The 27,238-nt window shown below is 34.9% G+C and overlaps 1 protein-coding gene across 5 annotated transcripts in view; it reads right to left on the bottom strand.

Annotated features, from left to right (window-relative positions):
• LOC131060787 (aminodeoxychorismate synthase, chloroplastic) overlaps positions 1 to 2,870 on the bottom strand; it is a 219,322-nt gene extending 216,452 nt beyond the window's left edge. Inside the window, exons 1-2 of one of the 5 annotated variants that reach the window (XM_057994192.1) lie at positions 2,783 to 2,869; positions 1,771 to 2,267 (exon numbers count right to left, since the gene is read on the bottom strand). In XM_057994192.1, coding sequence (XP_057850175.1) covers positions 1,771 to 2,134 — 364 coding nt within the window. In that variant the 5' untranslated portion in view covers positions 2,135 to 2,267; positions 2,783 to 2,869. Of the gene's footprint in view, positions 1 to 1,770; positions 2,268 to 2,629; positions 2,735 to 2,782 lie in introns of those variants that run through there. The other 4 variants (XM_057994196.1, XM_057994182.2, XM_057994205.2 and 1 more) reach the window with 4 other exon arrangements.
• Positions 2,871 to 27,238: the final 24,368 nt, after the last annotated feature.

Here is a 27,238-nt window from a genome sequence, read left to right as displayed (position 1 = left end):
AGGGTGTGTCTCTTGCCAAAGGGACATACATGATGAAGAGGTGTGACCTCTCCCTCACATTGGAGGATATAAAAAGGAGAAAGTCCCATTTGAGGAGGACATCCAAGGGAGATCAATTTGAAGAATAATTTATTATTCTCAAAGGGCAGCAATGAAGATTGAGGAGTCATTTCTTATGAAAAGGTGTGACTTCCCACAAATGAAGATATAAAGAAGAGATTTATTCAATTGACAAGGGGGAAGAGATTTATTCAATTGAGAAGGGGGAATTGGAGGAACCATCCATAAGATCAACGAAGACAAGAAAGTCAATGGGTCAATATCTAATATCAGAATTAATAAGGGTGAAAATTAGCAGACTTTGATATTTACAAGGGCAAGATTCAGGGCAATCCCAAAAGGGGACATTACAAATAAGAGAACAATAGTAATGCTTAATTTAGTAAGACACTAGATCTATACATGTGTGATAAACATTCTTGCATGCAAACTACTGTACGGGGTAAAAGAAACTCTATGATGAACCTTTATAAGTGTTTTGCTGTAGAAAACAATCTGACACTGCATAACATCCATCGCTTTTAAAGATCAACTAATCTTGACCACCAACATTAGCAAGTGAAAAAGATAAGATATAATACTGTAAAGTGAAATTTAGATTGGATGACTAATCTCCTATCTTGAAAACGTATTGCACATAGAAAAAAAGTTTAAGGACTTTATTGTGATATTTTATTTTCAAATTCTGTAATTCAAATGTGTTACAAGTACAGGTACAGTATGTGCTCAGGTTTTGGGGAAGCCTGAATACTGTGGAGGACAGAAACATCCATATATCAAATATTAAACAAATAAAAATATAAATAAGAACAAAACATAATCTCGATGTTTTGTGCATAATGAGCATAAGAACCAAAAAAAAAAATCATAATTGATAAATCAGAGGTTTACAAGTTATGCCTTATACTTTATGTTCAAAAGATAGACACGGTTACAAAATAAGAGTATTGGAAGTCTCTTGGTAATGCCAGCAGCACTGATCTCTTTGAGGTAGTTAAAGACAATTTTGGTAGTAGGAAGAGTGGGAAAGCCTATAGATTATAGGACAAGTTTTGTTTTTTATTTTTGTTTGTTTTAGGATTTAGAAGGGGGCGTAGGGTGTTTGGAAGTGGGGAATTGAGGGGGTTCTAGGGAGTTAGAAGTTGGTTGGGCTCGATGGATAAGTTTTGTTTTTTATTTGTTTGTTTTATGATTTAGAAGGGTGTAGGGTGTTTGGAAGTGAGGAATTGAGGGGGTTCTGGGGAGTTAGAAGTTGATTGGGCTCGATGGATTACACCTTTTTATTTTATTAGTTTTGTGTTTTTTTCACTCCCTAGTGCGAAGAGTGCTCGTGATGCCGTTGGCATTTCCAAGAACTAGAAGAGCCCAAGGCTTCCAGTAAATCTGAGACGGATTCGAAGAGGCCACAGACCTGGATCAGTCTTGGAGACATTTCCAAGCCGATGTGGGGGAGAGTGGATGTACTGACGTTTCTTTCAACATAAATGATGTTCCCCTGGTTTTTCCATATCGGATATCCTCATCATTAGCGAATACAGATTCTATTTTGGAAACTAAAAAATTGAATATACTTATATCTTCTGCAATAAATAAATATACCTATAGCAACAAGGGAATGACACTATAAGTCAAAAATATGACAGAATTTCACTCATAGTCCATTTCGCTATGAATCAAATAGTGCAATCTAAAGTATGGAAGACATCTTACCTCCATTTACCACGGCTAATAGCTGAAAAATGTTGTAAGTGTAGCTATCATAATTGTCAATCAGCAATGTCCGAACTTGCTTAAAATTCAATTTATTTTTATTTCTTGTATGACTTTTTCTTAATTCTGAACCCAGATTCTCACCAAGGGTCAAAGATGCAGACACCTTTGCCGTGCTAGCAACAACATTTTGACTATGGAAGCTTAACAATCTGCCAAATGTGAGACCATTTAACCTGTTAAGGGATACTGTGGCCCGGGGCAAGTCCAACACAGATGATTGAGAGGATACCAATGGCAATGTCCTGAAACAGGAATTTGAGACTTCCTTTGGTAATGAGATCCAACTGCAGCTCCATCCCATGTCAACACCAGGATATAACAGACCCCAGATATACTCTCAAAAATGAATAGAGATTGTGCCTTCAAAGAGGTTTCTTATTCAGACAGCTTAATCTGGAATTCACTTTTATGGTACAAATTTAGATCTGTTGCTGCTAAAAAAACAAACATACACACTAATAAGTGCTAAGCATACAGGAAAAACATTAACATTTAAATAACACAACTTTTCTTGAGAACCACTTCCAAAATAAATTGCCTAAAGTGGGTCCTTTGGGTATTGGTTGAGGGCTCACAGATGATTTAAAAGAAAGTAGAACAGATTTTTACAATCTATTGGATTGAAAGGAAGAGTATCTGGAAAAACTGTATGCATTTTGTTTCATTTCGGATCATACTCCGTTTTCTATTGTCAAGTTGGATTTGCTTAAATATAAAGCACAAGAAAGACATATCAGAGGAGACGCAGAAACCACAGATAAGGAAAAAGAATTTATAAACTAAATAAACTACATACAATTTTATACAACTTTTTTCTCTAGAAATTATTCCTTTCTGATTTAAAAGATAGAAATGCTAGAGATATGAAGCATAATTCAGTATTGACAAAGAAAAAAATACAAGAGATTTTGGTTGTTATTGGAGATTGCAACAAGGTGAGATATTTTACCAGAAGAGAGGAAGAGGATGGAAGACGTGCTTTGTTTCGCTTCCTTATGGGTGGGAGACTGGCTCCTTTTCATTCACTCATAATTTAGCTGTTTTAAGGTGAATACTATAATAATCATAATCATAATCATAAACATAGATTCCCGCGGCCTAATTGTCAGCCAATTCATTTAATCGTTTTCTTTTAACGAATTTCGAATCTGATTGTGATGGTCAAAATTGCATATACCTACGCTTTTGTTGTGTGTCGCTTTCCTTATAGTGGATGTACTCGAAATGTTTTTATATGGGCAATAATAATATTAGCATGTCCATTATACTTTTATAATAATATTAGTATATTGAAGTAGTTATATATGTTTTTTTAATATAGTTTGGTAATTGAAATTTTACAACTCATTCAAATCTAAAAAGAGATGTGTTGTTTTTAATATAATTGGCGGGTAGTAGTTATATATCAAAGTGTTTTTTGTTGGTTAATAGATTTGTCTTTCTTGAAATAATAAATAAATGACTCTATTTCGTCTATATTGGAGACAAATTATTAACTCACCTTTAAGTAAACCATTAATTAGTTTTTCTCAATTTTGAAAAAGTACATCTCCTTTCATATGATCAAGTATTTTAATTTTCTCAATATTTAAAAGAGGTATACTTTTAACCAAAAAGTAGTAAAGACAATTAACACTTGCACATCACCATGTTACAAATGCTAAAAAGAATTGAAACAAATAGAATAATCTTGAGATATCAACTTTGACATCACAGGTCATAATTTAAATTGTCAATAATAATATTAGTATGTTCATTATACTTTTCTAATAATATTAGTATGTATGGGACTTTTAAATTGAGGAAGTAGTTATATATATTTAGTGGTTGAATTCTTAGATAATTGTTCAAATCCAAAAAGAGACATGTTGTTTTTAAGACAATTGGAAGTATGTGTAAAGTAGAATTCAATGTGGGTTTTGTTGGTTAAAAGATTTATCTTTCTTGAAATAATAAAAAAATGACTCTGTTTCGTCCAAATTGAAGACAAATTATTAACTAACAGTTGGGTAAACTATTAATTAGTTTCCCTCTAAATTTTGAAAAGGTACAACTCCCTTCATATGATCAAGTATTTTAATTTTTTGAATATTTAAAAGGGCTATACTTTTAATCAGAAAGTAGTAAAGACAATTAACACTTGCACATCGCCATGTTACAAATGCAAAAAGGAATTAAAACAAATAGAATAATATCAAGATATCAAATTTAACATCACAGGTCGTAAAGCTTTTTGAAAATAATCACCACCAACACCTAATAAAAAGATTGAAATGTTAATGAATAAGTGAAAAACTTCAAATTTTAAAAGTTTGTTGGAACTTGGATATTTATGAACATCACTTATATGAATATCAATATTCACAAAAGAAATTATATTAAAAATTGCTTAAGGTCGCGGACTTAAAATAAATGCCTAAGCAAACATTCAATTTATATGCACACAAACAAAGAATCTCTTAGAAGCACAGCAAAACATAGTCTCACTCTTGCACTACAATGCAATGAGGATCAAAAAATTGACCCTTCAATAGTCCCTTAACTACATATTTATAATGTCTTAATTTGTAGTTGCCCAGAGTCTTTTAAAATTGATTCTTTGAAAAGAATCATTTAAATAAAGTATAAATATATTGAGAATTTATAAAACATAAAAATTTTATAACATAGAAAGTGGTCGCTAAGGCTGAGGTGGTACTTGTTGGGAGTCCACGTTGGCTTCATCCACCTGGCCTTATTGTTGTGTTGCTAAATAGGTCTTGTAGTCTTTCAAGGCATGTACAACTGCCAAGATTCCTTCCTACTTAGGAATGAGGACATTTTGAGTTCTAAACCTCCATAAAGATGTGTTAGCACAAACAACAACAACTCTAGCAGAGAAGTTTACTAGGTGGCTCTTGTACCATGACAATGTCGAGTCTATACTTGTGAGCTTCTTCAAGTTTTCTTTATTAAATGTCTTTGGATCAAAGATTGTGTAGATTATGTTTTCTTCATCTCCTCCAAGGTGACATCTCCTACATTATCCTTCTTCTTGATTTGGCACCTGACATCTCTGAATTCCTGGGTTATGTCTACCAACAATCAATTACAATCTTACCTTGTTCCCTGATATTTTGTTTGATGAAAGTATCTTTCCATTTGATGCTCTCCTTCCATATTATGCATTGAGTATCATTAGCATCAACAACAATTTTCTCTGTTGCAACTTTGTCCTTGCCTCTTTTAATGATTTATTTGAGCTATTGCTTTGTTTGCGACCATGCAACCTCATCTTGCTTTGTATTGGCAATTTCAATATTGACACCATTGTGTGCCACAATCAAGTTGTCATACACCTTTCTAATAATATCATTGAATAGGGGTCCTTTGTCTTTTACTTTTGTAGCATCATAAATTGTACACCTTTAATTAGGGTCTACAATTTCACACTCTCCTAGCACTCAATTTAGTATTCCCCATTTCTATATGCATTAGAGGACCTTTTTTATTTAAATTAATATTAAATTCAATATTGTGAGTCTCATTTCAAATTAATACATCATCACACTCTCATTTGGGCCCTTAATTCTATATATTTTAGTATTCCCCATTTCTCTATGCATTAGAGGACCTTTTTTATTTAAATTAATATTAAATTCAATATTGCGAGTCTCATTTCAAATTAATACATCATCACACTCTCATTTGGGCCCTTTATATTTTACCATCTTGATTTATCATAGATCCTACCCCATTTTAAATCTCAAGACATGTTTCCCCCATCTAAACATTCGATATATTCATGCAAAGCTATTTTTGGAATCAAAACCCTATTATCTCACATCCCTAAAAAGTCGAGTTCAAATTGTCGAGACTAGGTCACCCCGGGCGTCCTGATCCAATGCTTTTTCTCCTAAATTCTAGGAGGATAATAAGGCAGTCCAATCATATTTGAATATAGCTTTGTGTGAAAATATAATAATTCTAAGCCAGCCTAAAGGATGATTTTATATGAAATTCCTATATAAGGCATCACTCTTAATTCATTTCATCATCTACTATTATCACATCATTATCACATTCTTGCATCTGCAAGTTTCATTCAAGGGCAACACTTCAAGAACAGATCTGATTCAAGGAGCAACAAGCTACATCAAGGCATCTTCATTTATGTTATATAAAGATTTCATGATGGATTTGATGTGACATGCCTGTTCACAAAAGTGTATGGCTATCATTTTGTATTGCTTAATCATTTCAGGTATGATGAAAAAGTTAATATTTCATATTTCATGTTGTGTTCAATGAATGCAACCATTAAAGCCCATAGAGAGAACCCTAAGGGTGATACAACCATGCATCAAGGTCTTATGGAGTTAATTTATGACCATCTAAAAGCTAACCAAATTGTTCATCCCCAGCCTTCTATCTTTGAGTCTGAGGAGGAAGGGTCGGATTTTGGTTTTTCTATGGGTGAGGAGTTTGAAAGTGATTCAATGAGTGAGTCAAAGGAGATTCTGGAAGACTCTGAAGCTAAAATTGGTAAGAAAAGAAAACAGGTAAGTACCAAGCCCTCCTCTTCGAAGGGTAAGAAAAAAACTAAAGAAAAGGTTTTCCAGATCCGCTCGGAGGAGGAGGAGGAGGAGGTCTCTGAGGATTCTAAGAAGGATGAACCCCAGTCTCCTCGAAAAAAGAAAACTAAAACTTCCATTCAGATAAGGAACAAACAGAAGAGGCGGGAAGATAATGATATGGAACTGGAGGATAAAGTGCAGAGAAAGGATCCTGACGTCGACCAGAAATTGGAGGAGGAGATCACAGGGGAAGGTTTTGATCAGAGGGTTGGTGGAAATGTCAATAAGATCACTAGTGGCGACATCCCCAAAAATGAACAGGACAATCCTGGTGAGAAAACCCCCCCTTCAAATCCTCCCACTGAGGGTTTGAAAGGTTTTGTGGACACCATCGATTGGTTAATTAACAGTTACAAGAAAGTTGTGGAGGATAATAAGAAGTTGAGCCACAGGGTCCAAATTTTGGAGACAATCAGTATTGGTGAAGGCAGATCAATGGCGGAATATGTTGAGGATTTGAGTAAACTGTTGCCAGATCCGAAGAGATCAGAGATTCCTTCAACCCTAGGTTTGAGCAAATTGAGAAGGCCCTAATAGAGATAAAAACCAATGACATTGCTACGGACCAGAGAATGGCGGAAACTGACAACAAATTCAACAAAATTGAAAAATGCCTCAAAAGTATTGTTGAACAAAGCTATAGCATTCTAAAGGCCTCGACCGACAATACCAAAATTCTCATAAGCAAACTAGAGAACGAGAAGGATTCCCTAGAGCTGGAACCTGACATTGAAGATATGGGAGAAGTGCAAGGACCTAGAATGAGGACCGGAGGCAAAAAGAAGGAGAAGAAGCCAAACAAGGATATGGAAGAACTCAAAGTTGCTTTGGCAAACTATGACCAGCTGGTCAATAAGGCGGCTAATCTTCTTAAGTCTTTATAGTTGTTGTTTGTATTTTTGTCTTTTCTCTGGTTTTTCCGCTTTGATGTTCCTTTCTTTAGCTGTCCGTTCAGTTTACTGGCCTTTTTGCCAGTCTTTTTGTAAGTTGTTTCAAAGCTGGTCTGGATGCTTTTTGATGAATTATCTTATGCTCCTATGTTAAAGGTTTTGGGTCCTTAAAATCTATTTTTCATATTAATCAAAATAATGCAGCAAACTGAGAGGTAGGGGTGAATCAATTTGCTCACAAACTTTAGTCAACTCAAACGCAAATTCAGATCTGATAATTAATAGTGAAAGCATAAATCAGCACCACATCAATAACACATATAACACCAAGATTTTTGACATGCGGTTAAGGGAAAAACCATAATGGGAACCTATCCACAATGAGATGATACCCTGTTAGAAGTATATAAAAAATTACAATGGGGAATGCACATGCATTCCGGAATGCTACCTAGAGCTCACTGCTCAAAACACATAACAAGAAGGGATACAACCCTTGGGAAGACTCACTGTCTTACAAAACATTTTGATTACATCCTGAAGATCATGAACTAATAGAATAGCATCTCCTTATGTCTGGTTACAGTTTCGATTAAGCACACAATTTGATCTACTCTGCCACACTTCTTCACACTTCTGAAAGATCAAAACATTTGTTCGCACACTTATCCGATCACACACATTCAGATACACTCGCAGATACATCTCTCACATGATTATTACATTTATTTATACATATCATCAACCTATATTTTAAGGTTGGCTCAACACACATCACAAATTACAAGAATATAACCACACGCGCAATAATATAACATGCAGACCAAAACAATGTCGGCTAAGACATAGTATGGACCTAAATCAACATCTTGAACACGTAGCACCTTCAACAATCATGCCATGAACATCCACAACATGCTATAATCATCTGGTCAACCAAGAACATTGCATAACACGAACATACCGAGGAAATCATCAATAACGAGCACAGCGATCAATGTGGACCATCAAAACAAATAGGACACGTTTTAGAAACATCCACAAGCAACGTGAATTACCACATCAACAATTGCAACATCACCACTTACTAGAATCTCCATCGTCATTATATTGAACTTCAAGAACACTCATTGAACTAATTGTCAAACTGAAAGATTCACTTGTGGACCTCCAAATCACGAACCATCTGAATTGAGGACACATATGAATGTCTTAGACACACTATCGAATTCACAAACCAAGATATTGCAATGCGGAGGAATGTGGAGCAAAATCCAAAAAACTGATCAACACTGAGCATTAGGAAAACCAACCTTAATAGCGGATCTCATAACTCGATCAAATCTCCATGCGAACCTTTGAAACTTTAGCTGAATCAACTAGAGATACTTATCTCACAACCCTTTAATCGACAATAACTCATCTGCAATGCATTGGCCAAACCAATTCATTTAATCTGAATGCAACACTGGAACACATAGAATAATATGTTGACATCAATGACAATGCATCAATCCAGCAAATTTCTCAACAACCTCCAACAATATCATGTTATTGCATCAACACATGGAGGACTTATCCTAAGAGCATTGCAACACCTACTGAAAGTATAATCAATTCAATTAATCATTTCAATTCAATCATTTTCAATTCAATTCAAGGGTTAATTCCAAACATGAGGTTTGACTTAGGCAAAACCCTATCAACAACACATCTTCCCCTTTTTCCGTGTGCAAGAGATAGATCTAGAAGCTACAAAAGAAGATTCTAGAAATGGAGATGATGACGTCAAATCTTACTATTGTAGGAGCAAAAAGTGAAGGACCAAGTCACCTCGAGCATCTCAGTTTCACTAATTTTTAATGAACTTTAGAAGATTCTGAGCAACATTCTGATTATGAAAGTTTCCTACTTGTTTGCAAATGATAGCCATAGAACTAGGTCACCATAAGCATCCTGGTCTGTACTTTCAGGCCAGATTTTTTGACACAAGTTCCCATCGATTCTTTCTTGTCAGATCTATCTTTGTGTCTGCATACTGCATCTATAACTTATTATTTATGTTATTTTATGCCAATTTTCCATCATTTTCCCTAGATCTATCATTCAATTTCCATCCTTTCAATTGCATTTCCAACTCAATCAAAAGGAATAAAATCCAATTAATATTCAACCCTCTTCCTAATAGAATTGAGGTTGAACCTATTGAGTTCATTCTCCTTTTGATGTAATGTGTGTGAAATAGGTTTAATTCCTAGTTTACATAGCTAAACTTGTGAGCTCCTATTTCCATCCATTGCATTTTGGTGAACACGACATATCTTATGCAAATTTATGATTTTCATTTTTAGATTTGATTTGTATGCATTGCATTGATTCATATGTGCAATCATTTTTGAAACATATAGTTTATGAACTTGTAAACACATTCATTTTGGTAGCTAGTTCACCAAACATTAATATATTGCATTTTCTAATTTTACTTGAATAAAATCTCCCTATGAATACTGGAAATAAACAATCTTCCTATGAATACTGGAAATAAACAATCTCCCTACATGTTTACTTTTATTCCATTTCAAAAATAATAAAAAGTATAAAAAAATAAAAATCTTGTTTTTATGCATTGTGTTCACATTATATGCTTTGTTACACAAGGTTGTTTCATTTCATTTTTATAGAATTTCTTTTCATTGCAATAGTCACTATGTTAGATCTCTTTTTACAAACCTTCCATGGCTTTGATAACCCATTTGATGATGATGACCTTGCCTTAGATAAATTGTATAGTAGTGATTATCTTGATGACTTCATCTCTTCCTCTACGACTTATAAACCATCCTTTTGCCAAAAACTCATCAACATGATATGTATGTCATTTCATAGTGATGACTTTGATATGTTGGATGAAGCTCTTGATGATTTCATTGTTGGCAATAACGCAGCAAACTGAGAGGAAGGGGGTGAATCAGTTTGCTCACAAACTTTACTTAACTCAGACTTAAATTTGGATCTGATAATTAACAATGAAAGCATAAATCAATTCCACATCAATAACACACATAACACCAATATTTTTGACATGGAAAACCTGGTTAAGGGAAAAACCATAGTGGAAACCTACCCACAATGAGATATTACCCTATTAGGAGCGGATGAAATATTACAATGGGGAATGCACGTGCATTCAGGCACACTACCTAGAGCTCACTACTCAAAAACAACAAAGGGCTACAACCCTAGGAAGGCTCACTGCCTTACAAAACATTTGGATTATATCTGAAGGATCTTGAACTGATAAAATAACATCTCCACATGCCTGGTGACAGTTATGGTTAAGCACATAACACAAAATCTGCTATTTCACACTTCTCCTCTGCGATCGAAAGATCAAAACATTATTCACACATAGATACCTCTCTCACATGACTATTACATATATTTATACAAATCATCAACCTATATTTTAAGGTTGATTCAACACTCATCACACATTACAAAGAATATAACCACACACGCTATAATAATACATGCAGACCAAAACAATGTTGGCTAAGACATAGTATGGACCTAAATCACCACCTCGAACATGAAACACCTCCAAGAATTACACCACAAACATCTGTAACACGCTACAATCATCTGGTCGGCCAAAAACACTGCATAACACGAACATATCAGAGAAATCATCAATAATGCGCACAACGATCAATGTGAACCATCAACACAGATAGAACATGATCTAGAAACATCCAAAATCATCATGAATTACACCAACAACAACCGCAACATCACCACTTATTAGAATCTTCATTATCATTATACTGAACCTCAAGAACACCGACTAAATTGACTATCAAACTGAAAGATTCACTTGCAGACCTCCAAATCATGAACCATCTTAATTGAGGACACATATGAACGTCCCAAACACTCTGCCAAATCCACAAACTAAGATATTTCAATTATGGAGCAATACAGAGCAAAATCCAGAATACTAAACAACACAAACAACTGAATATCAACCATAATATCGGGTGGCATAACTCGATCAAATCACCATGCGGACCACTGAAACTTCTGCTAAATCAACTAGAGATACTTATCTCAAAACCCTTTAATCTGCAACACACTGGACAACCCAACTCATCCAACCTGACTATAACACTGGAACACATGAATATGTTGACATCAATGACAACACATCATTCTGATAAACTTCTTAGCAATATCCAGCAATCTTCCCTTTTGGCATTGATGGCAACATATGAATGTGAAAAACAATCAATGCAAAGAAAGAAATCAACAACCAACAATCTCCACATAACTCTCAACAATCTCCCCCTAAGATCATGCACATGATATGGCAGTTTTTCACATGATCTTCTCCCCCTTTAACATCAATGCAAAAGGCACATATGCAAATCATGATTCTCTCCCTCTTTAACAAAATCACAAATTTGAACATCTAAATCACATACTGACTACTCCCCCTGAGTAGCAACCTCACTCATCAATCTGGATCACAAGATATCTTTGTGAAGTCCACCAAACTCATGCAACTTCATGCATCTTAGTTCTCATTAGGAGCGGCAATCACCCCTAGCTTCTCTCTGAGATACTCAAAAGTATCCTTAGGCAAAAGCTTCGTGAAGATATCTGTAATTTGTTCCTTTGTAGATACATACTCCAATCCGCCTTGCTTCTCATTCACCTTCTCTCTCAAGAAATGAAACTTGATTGATATATGCTTAGCCTTTGAATGCAACACCAAATTCTTAGAAATGTTGATAGCACTTGAATTATCATAGTATATAGCAGTAGGCTTGTGTGTGTGAAAAGTGGGTAAAGTCTGCAAGCTGTAAGACACAACACTTCAATTAAGTCATTGCATGCATGGTTAGATAGATATAATCATGAATATAAAAACCATAACAAATCAACCTATTGCCTTTTAAAAGATGCGAGTATAGACTTGCTCTCAGATTTGTCTAAGCAATACCAGTAATTAGACTGCACCAAGACGAAGGATTTAATCTATATGAGCACAAGAATAAGCTAAATGTATGCAAGATTAAGATAGATTAATGAATATTAAGCTAGATGAACAAAGATTAAGCTAGATGAATGCAAGCAATAACGATTAAACTAAGTATGCAAAAGCTAAACTAAGATGCAATAATCTCAAAGCACAGTATTTTCAATGACTCCAGAGAAAAAACTGCACAATAACAATAAATCTCCAAGGTGTCTTGAATGAGAGATGAAGGTTGAATTTATAGAGACTCAAAAGAGAGACCAACAGTCAAGATCGATTAACAATGAGCGGTTGAGATTCCTCAAGAAAAAGCACAATCCAGGTTAATTGAAATAAATTGAGAGATCAGATTAATTTAATCTTGAGATAGATTCCAATTATAGCTTGATTGAGAGTTTTCACTGGAGATAAAATTAGTTGATTCCATGCACTTGAGATAAAAATAGGTGATTTCATGCACTTTTCTTTAATTTGCTCAAGATTTTTATTTAGAAAAAGCCTTTTCAATGCAACTGAACCTCTTTCCTCAAGAAAAGCTTTGAGTTTTAATTTTAGAGAAAATGATTAATTCAATTTAATTCTTTTCTAAAATTTCTCAAGTTATCTCAATTTTAGAAAAAGAAATATCTTAAGTTTGATTTCTTCTCTCAATTTAATTCTTTTCTTTTGTTTTCAATTTAACTCTTTCTTTTGCAGATTAATTCCTTTTTTTGCGATTAATCTCTTTTTGTAAATTAATTCCTCTTTTTGTGATTAATATTTTTTTGTAAATTAATTCCTCTTTTTGTAAATTAAATGGCAAATTTATTTATTAATTAAATATGCTAGGATATTTAATTAAATAAATAGGATAATTGATCAAAATGATTTACTTGGAATGATTTAATTAATTCAATAAATATTTAATTAATATAGAATGATTTATTTGCCATGTAACATTAATGATTAAAGAATTAATTAATTAGGTGCTCAAGTTTGATTTAATTGCCTTTGGTTAGGACCTTGGTGATGTTGTCGAGATTAGGGGCCCATGGTTTAGGTGACCATTTTTAGGGTATTACATTTGCCCCTGTTTGAATTAATGTGTGAGCAACGCGTTGGTTTAAAGAATAGTTGATGTCAAATAGATATTAGTTCTGAACTTGATGGATCACAAACCGATTAAGAATGAGATGTTCATCTTGATTTGAAGCGATGAAATTGAACAAATTTGATTAAAGCGATACCGATCCTGAACTTGATTGAACTAGGACCAATGCAGAGCGAGATACCATTCTTGAACTTGATTGATCGAGAAAGAGCATCGATCTAGAACTTGATTGAACTAGATTGAACGAAGAAACAAAACCGATTCCGAACTTGATTGAACAAGAACCGATTGAGCGAATGATAAAACCGGTTCCAAACTTGATTGAACAAGAATTGACTGAGCGAGAGATAAAACTGATTCCGAACTTGATTAAACAAGAATCGACTGAGTGAGAGATAAAACCGATTCCAAACTTGATTGAACAAGAATCGACTGAGCATAGCGATAAAACCGATTCTAAACTTGATTGAACAAGAACCGATTAGCAAGAGAGAATTTCCAACTTGATTTGATGTGATGAAATTAAACACCGATTTGAAGATTGATTCAGATAAGGACAAAAATTGTTATGCCCCTAGAGATTGGTTTATTTGACATCGAAGAATCTCAACTTAATATGATGTGATTTAGTTAAGATGCCCCTAGTAACAAGGATTAATTTTCTTTGACTGAAAAGATTTCTACTCGACTTTACATGAAGATTTTAAAAAATTCTCGACTTTAAAATAATAAAAATCATTGAAAAGATGTAATGAGTATGCCCCCTCAGGAGTGAAATCGAAAGATAGCGAGGGTATAATGATTTTAGGCAATTTTAAAAAGATAAAAAGATTTAGCGATGATAATTTGAGCACGAAGATTGATGTAAGAATTAATTTGAGACATGAGTTGAATTGAGTGCAAAATTATTCAAAAATTGACTCGAGGATAAAAGTTCTAAGTAGGTCAACGTTGTGAGATTTGACGTTAGATTTCGATTTTGATCTCGAAAATGGACTCAGAACAGTCGATTTAGTCAAGCATACAAATTTTATGTCCATCGGAGCAAGTTTGAAAATTAGGGTTTGGACTATATAAGGGGTTCAATGTATCATCGTCAATTCATTTTTACCTCTCAAATTTAAAAATTTGAAAAACCTCCTGTGAAGAAAAAATGGCAATTCTGATTCGAGAGCATCGATTCGAGCACCAGAGACGACATAATTGAAAATGAAAATATGCCCCAACAGTAAGCGATCAATCTTAAGCCTTTTCAATTTCTAATTTTTAGAATTTTTGTTGAATTTTTCATTTTGAAATTTGTTTGAAGTCATGTTGTGTTGTTTTATCATTCGGTGTCATACTCTTTCTCGTACGAGTATCTGGCGTTTTTTGTTTTATCGTATGGTAATGTAGGGTTTCTCGTGTGGTGTTTACCTGTGTATCATACAAAAATATTCTCAAGAGACCATTTAATCGTGTGTCATGTTATAATTTGTCGTTTGGGTCTGTTTATTCATGCAGATCGTCATGTTTTCTAATACGAGTTGCTGCTTGTCTATGGTAACTCGTATAAAAAACAAGTATGTTTGAAGGTCTAAAGAGAAATTTTTTATTTTGAATGTTGTAAATTTGGATTCTTTAGCATGTTTATCACATTTTTAGGGAAAATTTGATCACATACTGACGATTTATGTGTTCGATTTTGCAGATTCAGATGCCTGATATTCAGTTTTGGTGTACATTTTCGTCGACGATGAGATTAATGCATGATTTATCAGATGGACAGAGAGGTCACATAGGGTTGTGTGGATTTGGATATTTGTTACAAATGCTCGATATTTGTGTGAATCACGGTATGTTGATCGCATTAGTTGATCATTTTCATTATGAGCATAACACATTTCATTTGTCGGTGGGAGAGATGACGATCACTTCGGAGGATATTTATAGGATATTGAGAATTCCTTTGGCTGGAGATACATTAGATTATGATTCTACTTCACGACTGGGTATTTTAGCTCTTAGATGTATATTCCATGATGAGACTATCCTTGATCATGTTATCACTTGGCACAATTTAATGAGCAGGTATGGTGCAGTGTACCCTCTGGCTTGTGTTTTGGTTGCCATGATTGGTTGTTTCGTTATGCCTGACAAAGGACAACAGGATTTTTTATGTGGATGGGGCAGAATGTTAGAGAGATTGTTGACTCGTCCAGTTAGATTAGGGTGGGGTTCATGCTTACTCTCTCATATGTACCATGAGATACATGAGATTGTCTATCGTGAGGGGAAAAGCATGGCAGCAGATGTCCTAGTTTTGCAGATATGGGCATGGGAGCATATCCTGGTTTGCAGACCTATAGTGGATGATTCTAGAGAGGCACATTAGTTTATTGTATGTTGTAACTCAGGTTATGTCACACAGCCCCACCTGGGCAAGACTGATTTTTGGAGGAGGCAGTTGGATGACTTGATAGTTGTAGTATGGAGACCATGTAGGGGTCTAGAATTGTGGGACAATTGGAGGGCACATTGGAGAGATATGTTCATGACTAGACCTCTCATTAGCAGATTGACTTCTATTATTGAGCGGTTTGTAGTGACTAGGGTTTAGAGACAATATGAGAGACCTTAGAGTATATCCCAAGAGTTCACAGCGTATGCTAGATATGGGGAGGAGGAGAGATGAGGATGGGCACCGAGACTATCATATGCGTTGAGCATGCATGAGTTGTTGGGTTTACAACCGCAGAGATGGGAGTACCTAGAGGATGTGGTAGATGTGGGGGTATTGCCCCAGTATAGAGATTGGTTTCAGAGACACCCTTTTCCTTGATTTACTGATCCTGGAGAGCATGCACCTCTTATATATGAGGTTGAGGAGGATGCACTAGCATGGGCACAGGTACCAGGTTAGGTACATGGATGAGTGCAGGTACAGGGATGGAGAGCAGATGTACCTAGACAGATAGGAGGTGATCCTGGTGCTAGTAGAAGCAGGGCACCAACAGGAGGTTGACAACGACAAAGAGGGGACGGTGGATCCTTAGGAGTAGTTGGGGTTGAGGGTGGCGGTTCTAGGGCAATAGAGGTTGGAGGTGAGGAGGAGAGAGCGGCTCCTAGGCAGGTTAGGCAACAGAGGGATGAGCAAGGAGGTGGAAAGGGGGAGATTGGGAGAGAAGGCAGTGCCAGACGTAGTACGGTCTTTGAGGGCGAGGGTGACAGGTTTGCAGTCACAATTGATAGTGGCGCAAACGCAACTGGCAGAGCGAGATCGACAACTCGCAGAGATGAAAGCAAAGCGAGATGCCCTTTATCAAGAAGTTTTACATCATATGAGCTTTGCAGCTTATTGCGTTGCATCTTATAGTGTAGCGGTCCTAGTAGCGCAACAGGTTGTGTCGTATTCTCAGTATATGGCTCAATCTGAGGGAGCTAGGACACCCAGATAGGACATCGATCAATAGGCACCACCTCCTCCACCCGGTGATGAGGGAGAGGTAAAGAGCTAGATTTATATACCTCCTAGATTTTTTTTATATACCCCATTTTTGTAGCTTATACGATTCTTGCTCCGATGAGACATTGTGTATGACAGTTGATATCATTTGTACTCTTAAACACTGAGATTATGATGAGATATACGAGCTCTTGATTTGATTCCATCGTACTTGTGTTGATTGACTATGAGATGTCTTTCTATATGCTTTATTCTATATGTATGCATATCATTTCAGTATGGATGTATGTAATGGAGATGAATATGGATGCTGTTTTTATTTCTTTCTTTTTCATATGCAAATAAATGATGAAAATGAGTAACTAGTAATGGAAATGTTTATTTTTATGCAATAATATGAATGCAAATAAACATATAATAAAATGTATGGATCTATATAAGATGCTCATGTATGAAACTAACATCTCAATACACAAGTACTCGATCGAAGAAATGATGATGAAAAAGGCTACCACTTAGTGGAGAAATGATGATTGCTTCAGACTCTCGTTCAAAAGATAAAGAGATCATTGTTATCATGCCGAAATCACTTGAAATGCATAAAATTTAGAATAAATGCAACTTAAACTTAGTCATTGGATTTGGTATGCTTAATTTTCATCACAAAGCATTTTACAAACAGAGTTCCTTCCTTTTCATATACAATATTAATTATCTTGTTCGCAATGACCCTTTTATCATTCATATCCTTGGACAGATTACGCATGCATCCGATTTGCACATTAAAGAAATTCCCTCAAAACAGACAAAGAAATGACTCCAACCTCCTTGTAGCATGCAAATAAGTAGAGTCGAGGTATGTGTGGCCATTTCACCTTGATGTGAAGGCACTTATCACAAACACCCACCTGATTAGATGTTTCTAGATCATCTGAATCATTCCTACAATCAAAAAACAAAGAAAAGTATTATGCCCCCAATCCTTGCTCCTCTTAGTCAAGATAGACTTCCTTAAGTTACTTAGAGGGAATAATAATTGAAAACCAATGTAAAAGATGACACACAAAGAAAATTGCAATCATATCTCAAATAGTTTAATGATTGTTTTTAGTAGTCTTGTTTTGCTTGTTTACTCAATGATAAAACTCGATAGTGGATAGGAGACAGGTGACTGACTCATATTGGATGACCTGGTACTACCGACAGAAAGATGACTTGGTTAAACTTCTTAGGACATGTAAATTAATCAGTCGACTACCCTAAGACTAGGACATTGATCAGTTTCAAGCCACGAGGGTTCCAAAAGAACTAGGATGTCACAAAAGAGACTAAAAGATATGTACAAGTGAAAGAAAAGATGCAGGAAAGTGGGAATGAAAATAGGAAATGCCAAATTTACTTTGATAGATGGAGGCCCTGGGCTGAATATTTGTACCTACAATTTACGAACACAGTTGGGATTTTTTGAACATGTCGTTGATCTAGGAAAGAAAATAACAATCAAAGTTTATGATGAAGAAGAGAGAACCTCTAAAGGTCCGATACTATTACCGATTAGGGTAGGACATGTGGAGAGAGATGTTATTTTTTAGGTGCTTGACCTTCCTCTTTCCTACCACATCTTACTGGGCAGGCCATGGATTCATAAAATGCAAGCAGTACCATCTACCTATCATTAGTGCTTGGAATTTCCTTGTAATGGAGTTGAAGTTAGTATTCTTGTTGATACAACTTACACCTGTAGTGTATTGAAACAGTGTATCGATGCCTTTGTTCCTCATAACAGAGCATCTTCTATAGCTGAAAGTTCAGAAACTTTGATGAAAGAATTAGAAAAGAAATTGAAAATCATAGGTACTGGCATGGATGGATACAAGATAGAACCTGTACTTTCACTAGTGTCTCTTCCTCCATCACCAAGACAGTCTGGAAAACCATCTGAGGCTATGAAGCCACAAACTTCAACTCTATATGACACTTATGATGGTATTTTGTATAGTCCTCTACTTCCCTTATAGATGAAACAAAAGAGGAGGCTATTCTCAAATGGATTTTTAGAGAAGAAAGTGAAAAAAGAAGAAGTGCAACACTGTGAGATTTCCCCTGAACAATATGGTCCAGGCTATAAGATGAGTCAATGCATGGGATATTCAGGTATCAGTCCTCTGGGAAAGCATCAAGAAGGTATTGTTGAACCGATTTAGCTACAAACTAAGTCTACAAATGATAAAGGTGGACTTGGATACCATTTAGAGGAGTCATTAAATCAAAAACATACTTCTCATCACTAGTCTAAGTGGAGGAAAAAGATACTACATCAAACATCACAGGAAGTAAATATTCAGCAAACTCAGGAAGAGTATGAAAAAGAACAAGAAGAACTTGCAATCAAGAGATAAGAAGCAACTTGTAACCAAGTTCCAAGTGTATCAACAATGACTCTACAATGAGTAGAAATCCCAGAAGATATGAGAGAAGAGATAGAAGGAATTAAAAAATTGTTTGCACCACTGAACATTCCAGTCACTTACACAGGAAGAATGCAAGTAGATAATTCAGAAATAGACGTGAATGAGTATGAATGGGGTCCAGAACCTTTGTTAGATGCATCTATTGAAGAAACTCCTTAAGAACCTAGTGATATCATAGATGAAGCACAAGAGATAGTGCGCTTAAAACTACAAAAAGAAATAGAGGAAATCAAACTAAAAAGACAAGAAGACTATGAACAATAGTTGAAAGAAGGAAGAGCACAAGAAAATTCTTCACCTACTATATCTCCCTCTAATGAGATAGAGCAAATCAAGAATGGGACTACAAATTAAGAACTAGAGGCTACATAAGCATGGCCAGTCATTAGTCCAGAGTAAGCTGAATGGAAAAGATGAGAGAGACTAACAGAGTCATCAAGGTTATGTCAACAAGTATGTCAACTACAAGTGATCATTGAACCAAATCACGAAGGAACTTGCAGCATCAAAGATGTAGATATTGATATTATACATGCTTTCACTAAGCCACTTGAAGAAGTGTCACAGGCTCCATCTTCTGACCTTGATCACTCTGAAATAAGGTCTATTTATGACATTACCTATTCGACACCAAACTATGATTACTTCATCACGAATGTCAAAACTCTCTCTACTGAACCTGTTACTGTCGAACCACGATATGTAGTCTAGTTCAAAGTAGAGGACAATGCTAGTGGTAGGTCTGTTGGGTTAGATTCCCTAAATACTAACGTAAACTTCGATAATCATGTTCTAACTCTTCTTGGTCTCGTGACGCTTATGCAAGGTAGTCTTCTAGAACTCAACTTGTCAGTCCAAGGTTGTGATGACAATACCGTGAATTCCCTTGAACCTGTTAAATATTTATCCCTTGTACATCCTGAGCTTATTGACTGTACTCTCCAAGATCAACCTTTGAATATACCTACCTTTGCCAACGACTATACATTAGCCTACTATCTTAATGCAGTTAAACAAATGGACTCTTCCACCAGTATCTTAACTTCACAAAAATCAAAAAGAGAAAAATAAGAGTTCCAATGGCGAAAACCACTCTGTGGTAGTGTCAGAATAAAAAATAGTAAAAATAAAGGATGTACCTAATGGTGAAAACCTCTCTGAGGCGCCTGAAGGTGAGATACTTGACATTTTGCCTGATCACTTTCAAGAGCGATCATCAGTGCTAATTGAACCTACACAACCAGTAAACATTAGAACAGAAGAAGCTCAACACACCATACATGTAGCTCAATCCTTGTCATCCGAAGAACTTAAAGAATTTGTTGATTTCTTCACGACAAAGAAGATCAATTTTGCATGGACATATACTGATATGTCGGGTCTGGATCCTGACCTCATAATGTATCATCTCTCTATCACTCCCAGAGTTAAACCTGTTAAGCAAAAACTCCAAAAAATGCATCCTCATGTTGCATTACTTGTTAAAGCTGAGCTAGAAAAATTACTAAAAGATGGATTCATCAAAGCAATTGATTATGCTGAGTGGATATCTAATATTGTACGTGTTTCCAAACGTGACAAATCAATATGTGTTTGCACAGATTTCAAAGATTTAAACAAAGCTTGTCTAAAAGATGATTTTCCACTACCCAACATAGACATGATAATGGACATGATTGTTGGTTATGAAATGTACACTTTAATGGATGGTTTTTCCAGATACAATCAGATCAAAATTGCACCTGAGGATCAAGAGAAAATAGCATTCACCTGTGCATGGGGAACCTTTTGCTGGAAGGTAATGCCCTTTGGCTTAAAGAATTCTTTTTCTAAATAAAAATCTTGATCTAATTTTTATCTCAAGTGCATGGAATTGACTAATTTTATCTCCAATGCAAACTATCAATCAAGCTATAATTGGAATCTATCTCAAGATTAACTTAATCTGATCTCTCAATTATTTCAATTAACAAATATAATCATGAATATAAAAACCATAACAAATTGACCTATTGCCTTCTAAAAGATGCAAGTATAGACTTGCTCTCAGATTTGTCTAAGCAATACCAGCGACTACACTACACCAAGACGAAGGATTTAACCTATATGAGCACAAGATTAAGCTAAATGTATGCATGATTAAGCTACATGAATGAATATTAAGCTAGATGAATGAATATTAAACTAGATGAATGAATATTAAGCTAGATGAATGAAGATTAAGCTAGATGAATGCAAGCGATAACGATTAAACTAAGTATGCAAAAAGCTAAACTAAGATGCAATAATCTCAAAGCACAATATTTTCAATGACTCTAGAGCAAAAACTACACAATAACAATAAATCTCCAGGGTGTCTTGAGCGAGAGATGAAGGTTGAATTTATAGAGACTCAAAAGAGAGACCAATGGTCAAGATTGATTAACAATGAGTGGTTGAGATTCCTCAAGAAAAAGCACAATCCAGGTTAATTGAAATAATTGAGAGATCAGATTAATTTAATCTTGTGATAGATTCCAATTATAGCTTAATTGAGAGTTTGCATTGGAGATAAAATTAGTTGATTCCATGCACTTGAGATAAAAATAGGTGATTCCATGCACTTTTCTTTAATTTTCTCAAGATTTTTATTAAAAAAAATCCTTTTCAATGCAGTTGAACCTCTTTCGTCAAGAAAAACTTTGAGTTTTAATTTTAGAGAAAATGATTTTTTCAATTTAATTCTTTTTAATTTTAGAGAAAATGATTAATTCAATTTAATTCTTTTCTGAAATTTCTCAAGTTATCTCAATTTTAGAAAAAGAAATATCTTAAGTTTGATTTCTTCTCTCAATTTAATTCTTTTCTTTTCTTTTCAATTTAACTCTTTCTTTTGCAGATTAATTCATTTTTTTGTGATTAATCTCTTTTTGTAAATTAATTCCTCTTTTTGTGATCAATCTCTTTTTGTAAATTAATTCCTCTTTTTGTAAATTAAATGGTAAATTTATTTATTAATTAAATATGCTAGGATATTTAATTAAATAAATAGGATAATTGACCAAAATGATTTACTTGGAATGATTTAATTAATTAAATAAATATTTAATTAATATAGAGTGATTTATTTGCCATTTAACATTAATGATTGAAGAATTAATTAATTAGATGCTCAAGGTTGATTTAATTGCCTTTGGTTAGGACCTTGGTGATGTTGTTGAGATTAGGGGCCCATGGTTTAGGTGATCATTTTTAGGGTATTACAAGGGTCATAAAAAATAACTCTGATATCTTTCAGCATCTACGTCATCTATACCACCTGAGTACAATTTCTAGCAACAACAATGTATTTAGCTTTTGTAGTAGATAAAGAAGTTGCATTTTGCTTCTTACTCATCCATGAAACCAACTTTTTACCCAATAAAAATGTACCACCACTAGTACTCTTTTTGTCATCAACATCACCTGCCCAATCAGCATCAGTAAAAGCACTCAAAGTGAATTCATCATCTCTAGGATACCACAAACCAAAATCAAATGTCCCTTTCAAATATCTAAAAATTCTTTTAACAACATCGACATGAGATTCCTTAGGATCAACTTGAAATCTAGCAACAAGACAAACAACATTCATAATACCTGGTCTAGTATGAGTCAAGTATAACAATCCACCAATCATAGATCTATATCTAATTTGATTTGCTTTTGGAGAATCATCATTCTTTGTCTAACTTACATCCGGTCATCATAGGTGTACCAACTGGCTTTGAATCATCTAAACCAGACTTCTTCAATAATTCCTTCACATACTTAGACTATGATATAAAAATATCTTTATCCAACTAAGTATTCACAATCCCAAAAATAATTTCATTTCACCAATCATAGACATCTCAAACTCATTTTGCATATCATCAACAAACTTCTTGCACAAACCATCATTTCCACCAAAAATAATATCATCAAAAAATACCTCAATAATAAAGATGTTATCATTATCAATCTTGAAGTACAGATTACTGTCAGTAGTACCTTTATTGAATTCAAGCTTCATCAAATACTTATCCAATCTGGCATACCAAGCTTTTGGGGCTTGCTTCAGTCCATATAGTGCTTTCTTCAATATGCAAACGATATCTTTATGATCTATCAACTGAAAACCATCTAGTTGCTCAATATAAACTCCCTCTTCTGGCTCACCATTAAGAAAGGCTGACTTGACATCCATTTGATAAACCTTGAAATCTTTGTAAGCAACATAAACAAGAAATAATCTAACGGCTTCAGTTCTAGTCACGGGAGCAAAGGTCTCATCAAAATCAATTCTAGCCATCGAAGCAAAAGTCTCGTCAAAATCAATTCCTTCCATTTGAGAATAACCCTTATAAACAAGTATTGCTTTATTCCTAACAAATTCACCTTTTTCATCCAATTTATTCCAAAACATCCATTGAGTTCCAATTAATTTGTTTTCCTTAGGTCTGGGAACAAGAATCCATGTAGTATTCTTTTCAATCTGGTTCAATTCTTCTTCCATTGCTTTAACCCAATTTTCATCTTTACAAGCTTCATTAACATCTTTAGGTTCAATCCTAGAAATCAAGCAATAATCTTCAACAATTCTTCTCCTTATCGTCACACCTTTATTATTATCACATATTATCTAGTTTTTTGAATGATTCAATCTCACATACTTGGGAGTCTTACGATTTTCCCAATTTTCAGACTCTTGAGCTCTTTCTTCTGCACTAGCACTTTCACTTTCTCCTTCATTCTCAGGCTTCTCCGGAGCAATATCAATTTGATTTTGGGTCTGCACTTTCTTTCCTTTATCTGAACTGACATCCTAATCATCTGAATCATATTCACAAGATTTGATTTGTCTCTCATTTCCTTCATCAACCTTCACATTATAACTTTCAACTATCTTTCTCAATCTCTTATTATAACACCGGTAGGCCTTGCTTTTAGTATAATAACCAAGAAATATTTCTTCATCACTTCTAGCATCAAATTTCCCTAGATCTTCATCTCTTTTGATATAACATTTACTTCCAAAAATTCTGAAATATCTAACTGTACGAACATGACCAAACCATAACTCATAAGGAGTTTTACCGGTATCACCTTTGATATGCACCTAGTTGAAAGTGTATACAACAGTACTCGCAACTTCTCTCCAATAGATATGTGAAACATTTCCTTCAATCATCATAGTTCTAGCAGCTTCTTGAATTATTTTGTTCTTCCTCTCCACAACACCATTCTACTGAGGGGTCCGCGGAGCAAATAACTGTCTCTTCACCCCATGCTCTTTACAAAATTCATTGAACTCACCGGAAGTAAATTCACCACCTTTGTCAAATATCAGACACTTTAGCTTCAATCTGGTCTTTGTCTCAACCATAGCTTTGGAAATCTTTAAATTCTCCAAGGCTTAAGACTTCTCCCTTAAGAAAGTAACCCACATCATCCTTGAATAGTCATCAATCAACAACATGAAATAATTGTCACCCTGTAAGCTTCTCACTCTAGAAGGACCACCAAAAATCAATATACACAAGATCCAATATTCCATTAGAAGTATACTATTTTCTTTTAAAAATAATTCTTGTCTTCTTCCCTAATTGACATTCCTTACATATCAGATTAGTAGGTTTTACCAACTTAGGAAGATCTCTCACTACTTGAGTAGAACTTATCTTAACCATACAATCAAAATTTACATTACACATCATTTTATGCCATAACCAACTTTCATCAATCTGAGCAATCAAACAACTTTTACTACTAACAATCAAGTGAAAGATATTACCTTTTGTCTTTGTACTTGATGCAATCTCAATTTCGGAGCTACTCAAGATCTTACACTTTCCATTCTTGAATCGCAAGTCATATCTCTTATCAACCATCTGTCTAACACTCAAAATATTAAGCTTTAGACCTTCAACATACAAGACATCATCAGTGTTATGCTTACCATCAAGAGAAATATAACCTCTACCACATATTATACTAGCTTTGTCATCTCCAAATCTTACTACACCACCATCATACTTTTCATACTCACAAACTTACTCTTATCACCTATCATGTGATGAGAGTAACCACTATCAATAATCCATTCATTTTTTTCTTAAACTTTAGCAGCCAAAGCTTTATCCTCAATAATGTAGCTAGTAGAATCAACATCCACCAAATCATCCTCCTTGAAAGCAATGAACACCCATTCGTCTCCTAAATTTCTCTTCTCAGATTCATCATCTGTCACACCTTCATCAATAGAAAAATAACACTTCTTCTAATATTTAGGCTTAAATATCTTTAATTCCTTATTAGAAACTCTTTCTGAACACCTTGAGGCAAAATGTCCTATCTTATTGCCTGAAAAATATTTAAGAGGCAAATTCCCTTCATACTTACTCGCTCCCTTAGGCAATCTTCTGGCAATCAAGGCTTCAAGCTCTTCAAGCTCTCTTTCTTCTTCTTCTCTCTCTCTCATCTCCTTCTCATATATGGATACCCTTGTAGAACTTTCTCCCAGATCATATTTCTGCTTCCCGAAAATAGTAACTTTTAATGCAGATTCAGACTTAGGAAGAGATTCACCAAATTCGTTCAACTCAAAGGCAACAAGTTTTCCAATCAGCATGTCTCTAGTCACATTTGTCACAGTCTGGATCTCCTCAATATTAGCAACCTTGTGCTTGTAAGCAGGAGGCAAGGATATCATCACTTTAGCAACAATATCTGATTCTTCCAATAGTCTAGTGACACTTCCGAGGTTCAAAACAAGCTCATTCACTTTTTGCATAAAAGAGGTAATGATCTCATCTTCACCCATCTTTAGCATCTCATACTTTCCCTTCAAGCTCTGCAATTTAACAACTTTCACATGGTTGTCTCCTTCATACAAAGTCTCTAGCTTCTTCCAAATCTCATGAGCAAACTGCAAATCCATCATATTAGTCATCTCAGAATCAGACAATGCATTCAACAATGCTTCCTTAGCTCTAATATTGAATTCAACTTCCTTGATCCCATCTGGGGTTGTAGGACCATTCAGAGGAACATTATACACATTCTTAGTAATCTTCCAATAATCTTCATCAATGCATCTCAAATGACATTCCATCCGGTTTGTCCAAAGAGTGTAATTCATTCCATCAAATCTCATACTATCCTTCTTATAAGAAAAGGTTGCCATCCCAGATCACCTCAAGTGGTCAAGCTTCTTTCAACAGATCTAGCTCTAATACCAATTGTTGGAAACAATGCAACAAACTAAGAGGGGGGGGGGGGGGAGGGGGTGAATCAGTTTGCTCACAAAGTTTACTTAACTCAATCTTAAATTCACTTGCGGACCTCCAAATCATGAACCATTTGAATTGAGGACACATATGAACATCCCAAACACTTTGCCAAATCCGCAAACCAAGATATTGCAATTCTGGAGAAATGCGGAGCAAAATCCAAAATATTGAACAACACAAACAACTGAATATCAACCATAATACTGAATCTCACAACTTGATCAAATCACCATATGAACCACTAAAACTTTTTTTGAATCAACTAGAGATACTTATCTCAAAACCCTTTAATCCACAACAACTCATCTACAACACACTGGCCAAACCAACTCATCCAATCTGACTGCAACAGTAGAACACAAGAATATGTTGACATCAATGACAAAATCCAGTAAACTTCTCGGCAATATCCAACATTCATCTCTACTAATTTATCCTCTAAATCTGAAAAAACCCATAAGGACATCTTCATGCATGACAATCCACTTTTTGAAGCTTTACCTTCTATTCATGAAGAAGATTTGGTGATACAAGAAATTAATGTAGTTGATAATCCTCTTTAT

This window comes from Cryptomeria japonica, chromosome 5 (assembly GCF_030272615.1).
Source record: "Cryptomeria japonica chromosome 5, Sugi_1.0, whole genome shotgun sequence".
Taxonomy (NCBI): Eukaryota; Viridiplantae; Streptophyta; class Pinopsida; order Cupressales; family Cupressaceae; genus Cryptomeria; species Cryptomeria japonica.
This window is presented reverse-complemented; position numbering and strand designations above follow the sequence as displayed.